The sequence below is a fragment of the Amphiura filiformis genome, chromosome 14, assembly GCF_039555335.1.
Source record: "Amphiura filiformis chromosome 14, Afil_fr2py, whole genome shotgun sequence".
Lineage (NCBI taxonomy): Eukaryota > Metazoa > Echinodermata > Ophiuroidea > Amphilepidida > Amphiuridae > Amphiura > Amphiura filiformis.
Genome location: NC_092641.1, coordinates 25,422,492 through 25,429,556, shown reverse-complemented (window position 1 = coordinate 25,429,556; position 7,065 = coordinate 25,422,492). Strand labels below are relative to the sequence as shown.

Genomic DNA, 7,065 nt, shown 5'->3' with positions numbered 1-7,065 from the left:
TGTTACATTGCGTTTGCTTTATAATCGTTCACCCAACTGAAACTATAATATCAGCTTATTGCTCATTGCACAGGTAAAGCAGAAACATGTATGTGTGGATTTAACCAGAGAAGATCTGATGTAACATAAACTACGCAAAAAAAGTTTCTTTATGATTAGGAAATTTACCCACTGTTAAAATCTAGCAATTAATTTTGTACGTTTGCTCGCATGCAGGGGATTGTCCTGTGCATTTTGACACCTCAATCACTATCCTACGACACTCCTGAGAAAAGATATGAATGTTTAAGTAACACGAGGTCGAAAAATAAAAATTGCAAAGAAGCCTATTCAATGGTTTTAGAGCTGATTCACTGATCGAAGAGATTATTCCCGCCTTTTCAATTTGCATGTTGGACAATCCTTTGTTTATTGTGCAGATGAATAATCAAAAACAAAGGTGAGTGGGTACTAAAACATTTACGTTTTGCGAGATAGGTTTGGAAAAGGGATTCAAAACAGGTCATGATTACAGTAGTTTGGAAGATACTGCATGTTCAATATGTTACCAAAACAGATGAAATTGAGACACTCGAGTGGCCCTCCAGAAGCCCTGATCTTAACCCCTTAGAGAACCTTTGGGATCAGCTCAAGAGACGAGGCAACAAGAAGATAAAGGCAGGATACAACTATGGTGGGATTGCGTCGCATTGTTATCAACGAGTGGAACGGGATTGAGCAAGGTAACATTCGACGCCTCCTTAGAGCATTAGATGCCGCGTGGCTGCTGTAAGGGAAGCCAACGGTGGACATACAAAGTACTGAAAGAAAAAGAGATCAATCTCAAGTGATGTTGGAAGCGGCAGTATGAATGCCTGAAATGTGTTCAGCAAGTAAACACAAAATGCTATCTACATGTTTGTTGTTTTTTTGTGTTCTTTTATGCTGAAACTTGAATAGGCCTTTTTGCAATTTTTAATTTTGGACCTCGTGTTACTTAAACATTCATATCTTTTCTCAGGAGTGTCGTAGGGTAGTGATCGAGGTGTCAAAATGCACAGGACAATCACCCGCATGCGATTATTTAGCAAACGTACAAAATTAGACGCTAGATTTTAATAGTGGGTAAATTTACCAACCATAAAGAAACTTTTTTTGCGTAGTGTAGTTGAGCCGTTTTCAATGAGTGTTATCTTGGTTTAATAGCTTTTAATGGGTTTAAGTCCTGCAAAGGTCGTGGTGAATTCTACTGTAGACATGACTGCATCATGGCTTTTAACGAGACTAAATATTAATCCAAGGTTTAACATATTTAGTGCAACAAAAGACAGCGCCTCTCATCATTTTATTGCAGGAAAGACGTACATGTATAAAAGAAAACATATAACAAGTATTGTTTTTCAGGTGACTAACTTTGGAATTAAAAGTGCTCAAACCCATTACAGGTGAGCGTAGAAACAAATTCAAAGTATAGACCTCTGGAAAAGGCAACCGTTACTACTAGTTTCACAGCATACCCTCACTTACGATCATTGGGTATACCGATCATCAAACATATATATATATTATTAAGAACCTTTATGATAATAATGTTTAGTATTATATAAGTTATATATACAGTCATGGACAAAAGTTTGGAATATTTAAATTTTTTTTGTATTGCCCTGTTTTTAAGTGCAGATTTCTTACCATCAATGACCCGTCAGCCATGCAAAATGGATCACGGGTGTCTGGTAATGTCTTTCGCAGTGTACCATTCCATATCACACAATACGTAATGTAGGACAATGTCTTCTTATGCCTGACCAATGAACCATCGGGCATTCTTTTCGCAGTTATTTTAGCGATATAATTCATAAGGTTGCATTGGCTTTTGCATTATCGTGTGAAGAAACAAGCTTTACTTTGTTACATCTGTCTGTTGTATACGATATTACTGATCATGGGGTGTGAGTTGAGCGCAGATTTATACACCCGCGTCATTGACTGATGTAATCGCGGCTACAAACAGAATGCTATTGGTCCCGTTTCTTTTTATTTATTTATTTATTTATTTATTTATTTATTTATTTATTTATTTATTTATTTATTTATTTATTTATTTATTTACGAAAAACGAAAACCCTGTTCTATTTTGAACAAATTGGGAAACAAATTTTTCCTGTACAAATGAATACCGACCCCAAATTTCGGAAATTTCAGGACGATCTTTTTTTTGTATTTTCTCAAATTGAAATTTATTTACAGATTTTTGTGATTTTTTGGGTTATTTACCAACCGAACCGACCGACCCTACTTGAAAGGTCCGTTCGCCCGTAGAACAGGGGTTCTCTCTTTCTCGCCTTACTTATAATTTTATAAATATTATTTGTCCCCCTTCCCCAAAACCACCCCTACCCCTTTTGCACTCATAAAATTAATTGTTTTTTTGCTAACTTTCCCCTTCCGTGTAAAGTGAAACTTTATAAGCCGGTTGAATCAAACTGAACAAAATTGACGTATACAATTACAATATAATACCATGACAATAATGTGTATGATGAGATCTAACTTACCAGCTGAATAAACCTCAAACCATGCATCACATACGTGATTGTACGTCAAATTGTCATATATAACGAGCGTGATGTATAGACGAATCTAAATTCACGCATTCCTACACCTGACTAGCAGCCTTTAGTTGGGTAGCCGTCGGCTGCAATGCACTCAAAATGTGAAATGATTCGGCCTTGGCGGAAATTTTAAACTGCATTCCATCACCCGTTTTACACCTTAATACATAATAATCGGATTAACTACACGCGGTATCTATGCTTAATACTTCTCGTCCTTGCATCTTCTCTAGGTGTTAGGCGGCTTTTATTTGCACAATGGGGCCCTCAAAACACCAGGTTGGTGCTAGCGGCTACCCAAAGATGTCCGACTATTAAATCCTGACCATGACTTGGCTACTTTGATTCGTCTATAGTATACGAGTCTTCCTCAACATCTTCCAGCCGGGATGATTAGATCATGTACAGTCATCTACGTGTTTATACTCTAAATTGTACGTCAAAGGGTGACAAAGGGTGTATAGATTACCGATTTAGCATGAGGGACACAAAAAGGTGCTTAAAACACATTTTGAATTTGTTTGTTTTTTGTCCATTTGCGAGCGAATGAGTAAGTTAGAGTTGTGGAGGTCGGGCGGGGACATCTAGCCTATTAGTTTGAGAGGGTCATTATACCGAAAAGGGCTAAAGTTATAGTTTCCTCAATTTACGTTATAATTAGAGTCATATAACCTGTCATTTTCGCCTATACTTTTGCGTGTGGAATTTGTGCACATCCGGGTACCTTACATCGTTGAACACGGTATGGCGACTTGTAGATGTCACGTGCGCATTTATAAAAGCGCATTTATATATATACCCGAAGTCCACTAATAATTATAAATGACAAAAATGCTTTCTGCGACTTTCTCCAAAAATGTATGCTTTTATTATGGCACTTTTATTACATACATTTCTGAAAGTAGTTTGCCTCTTAAAACGTTCCGTAGGAAGCTTCCTTTCCAGTCGCTTCTTTGTCGTGTCGAGTTATGACTTGAAGAACACTAAGAAAACAATAAAAGCATAACAGTTATGAACTAAAGACTAGTATTAAAATCAATATATGCAAGAGATCCAGCTAATTTTTAACTTTTAATAGTTCCCAAAGGAGTTGTAACCCTATCCCTGAAATAATCAGTTTATCAGTTTGTCAGCCAATGTACAATATTATGAGCCAAATGGGAGAATTAGTTACATCTTGTTCAGTCGGGCTTTTCAGAAAGTGACTTTCGTCCAAGGGCAAATTGTCAAACATTGGCAGTTGATAACGTGTGTCTTGTGGAAGCATTTTTGGTCATCGTATGATTGAATACGTTATTTTAATAGTCTCCGCACTTTCCCAGCTAAACCGTTTTGAAAAATAGAACAAATTTGTTTAAGGAATGTATAGCGTAATGGCAACGTGTTACTCCTTGCTTTATATCGCCGTGTTATCATTATTAATTTATTTTTTCCCATATGTGCCAAAATAATATCTATTTGGCAGCTGGTCTGTTCAGGATTCTATTTTTCCCAAAAGATCTAAATTATTTTCGTGTTTTGGGAAAAAAAATGCATATCTTCAATACGAAAGGTTCAAGTTTTCAATTAATCGTCAGGTTGGTTTTTTTTTATCCCAGATACATACACTTTAAGTACATATCATTAGAGTTATTAAGTTTACTTCGAGGACTGTTATATATCAAAAATATCAATTTTTGAACATTTGCCATAAAATGTGTATTATATCGCAAATTTCAAAAAATCTAAATATTTGATATCAGAAGGACATTCTTCGTATTTAGAATACAATATATACAATACATCGATATGCCTGATGTACTCTTATGTCCCACAAAATACTGCCCAAACGTTGCTACCAGAGCCCTTAAACCTAAAAAAGAAATTGTTTGATTGGCGTAACCCGACCGACCCCTAACTACCTACCTACCCTATATTTTGGTTTCTATTATATGCAATTATTTGTATATTTCTGGATGCTTTTATAATTTTATTAAAATATAAAGCATATTGTAAAAGTCATAAATTCTGCAATTTTATCTGGGAGTATTAGCCCCCATGTCACAAGGGAAAACGCGGTAAATCACACATTATTTGCAGAATCGCTCCTCTTTTTCCACCATTTTGAAGATTTTAAGCTTACTTAGCAGATTTTGTGGTGAGTTTTGGCGATTTTAGCTTTTTTGAGCGATTTCACTCATATTACCGCGTTTCGCCTTGTAACATGGGGCTATATCACCCACCTTACACCACATTTTGTGAAGGGGAAAACAATGCGAGGTGGGTGGGGGTGGTGTTGGTGGGGTGTGGGTCTAAAAAATTAAATGCCCATACTTTCAACCCCTGCAATTTGAAGGCAGTCAATATGATGGATAGTGCCCAATTTGAGGTTCAACATGGTGGCTTTAGCATTGGGTTCAATGGGAGAATTCAAACTTTAAATGATTTTTTGATTCAAATATTTATTGAACTTACGCCGTGAGTATCAAGGGAATGAAGCCCAATGTTCCGTGTATTATGAAGACCAAATTTGGTTGCGTTTGCACCGTTTTGCTGTAAATAGAATTTATAAGCAAGGGTGACAACAATTTGCCAATGCTCTCTATACTTGCTTTGAAGCCGAAGACCACGCCTGGAAAAGAGAACGAAAATAATGCGATTAAAAATGAAAAATATGATGACTTTTGTTCACTATCTACAATGATCAGTGTTACTCTTGAAACATAAAATTTAAATTGACACGATTCGCAGTGAAATACGATTTCACATAGTAAAAAATAGTGTCAACTGTAACTCAATCTGGGTCAAAATTGACATTATATGGGTGTCAAATTTGGCTTGAAATGCATCCGAATGAAATACAGATTCGATTTTCTGCAACCTTTAGATAATAAGTAGAATACGTAAAAATTATATTTCATGATACAACGTACCATATTCATGTTCTGAGACTACTTTGGCCATCATCGAAGGGATCAGAGGTCCGCTAATACTACGTAAAGATCCCACAAGCGCCGCTGTAATAAAAAGAAGAAGAAAACAATGGCTTACTGTGCAGGTATCATAATAACATTATTACATAACAATTTTCTATCTTTTGGATTGTCTGCTGTGGTTTATCATTGGGGTAGGCTTGCCCAGCTGGAAGTGTAATTGACAAAAGGGGGTAATTATCAGTAATTGGGCCTGGATTAATTCCCTTTTTCGTAGCAAAAGGCAACTATAAGCTCTTGACTGACGTTATTAACGATACCTTTGTCTGGACCCTTTATTAGAAGTTTAAAAATGGTTTTCCTTTCAGTTTGTTATAATATATTATAGTCGTGTAACCGGAGAATCTGTGTGTTTAAAGTTACCTAATCAAAGTACGCAAGAATGTGTTTAAATATCACAGTGCAATATTCACGAGCAGAGAAATCGAGTAGTGTGTGAGCTCGGGGTGGTGTACCACGGGGGATGGAGCCAAAACTGAACATTTACCATAGGTAGCTAACATCAAAGTTCTCCGATTTTGATGAAAGTGGTGGCACAATGTTCGTTTTGTCGTTTTGATAAAACAATTCAAATAAGGACAAGGTTGAATAATAATTTCGTTACCCAGGTAATACAGCGCAATAGGTCAAGTGCCATTGAGGCCTATTGACCTTGACCTATTTTGATGCATTACGTAGAAAACGAAACATAGATTGTGCAATCTTATCCTTAGTTGAATTGTTTTATCAACACGAACATTTTGACACCACTTTTGTCAAAATCGGGAGTACTTTGATGTTTTGGCAAGAAGGTGACTGACCTTTAACATTTTCGTTAATAACTCAAGTACGGTACGTCCCAGATAGGTCAAACTATATATTTTCTGAACTATAGGAATATAATGAATTTCAACACAATTTGAGCAAGTTTGAAATTGTGTAAAGTTTGATGACTTTTCCCCGCCAAAACCTACTCCGGTTTAATTGCTATCAGGCATCTTTGTGCAGTCCATGATGTCAGCTAGCTATGGTAGCAGTGCAGCTCCCCCACTGGTACCGAACATCCCCATCTGGGAGTGTCCGGCTAATACGCTAAAGTAAATCTACATTTGAAAGCGTGGTATAGATTGTCAAAAAATTCTAGGATTATTTCCCTGCTCCCGAGAGTACAAAAGAATAGATACTCGAGTGATGTACATGTATACACATCTATTCATATGCATATCTCATGTGGGAATGATAGATTCAAGCTATATGACCTCCTATACATTTTTATCATATATTTTCTCAGGCATGTATTCTCTGGACCCTCGCATTTAATATTTAAAGTCTCATATTGACCGATGTCCTGCTAGGACACAGCAGATAGGCGGCCCTCTCTATTTAAAGTTAATTAACCGTTAACTTACCAATATATAGTCCTGGCGTCGTGTTTGCAATAGCATGAAGATATCCAAACAGAATAGCAAAAACCATGCTGACTTGAAGATTCCAAAGTTCGGAAAGACACAGGGAAAAACCTT

At 36.6% G+C, this 7,065-nt stretch overlaps 1 protein-coding gene across 1 annotated transcript; it reads right to left on the bottom strand.

Moving 5' to 3' along the window:
• Positions 1-3,396: 3,396 nt before the first annotated feature.
• LOC140168976 (proton-coupled folate transporter-like) lies at positions 3,397-7,065 on the bottom strand. Its single transcript, XM_072192281.1, has 4 exons — positions 6,952-7,065; positions 5,504-5,587; positions 5,046-5,202; positions 3,397-3,574 (listed from the first exon to the last, which is right to left on the bottom strand). The coding sequence occupies exons 1-4, from the start codon at positions 7,016-7,018 to the stop codon at positions 3,505-3,507; spliced, it is 378 nt and encodes a 125-aa protein (XP_072048382.1). The 5' UTR covers positions 7,019-7,065; the 3' UTR covers positions 3,397-3,504.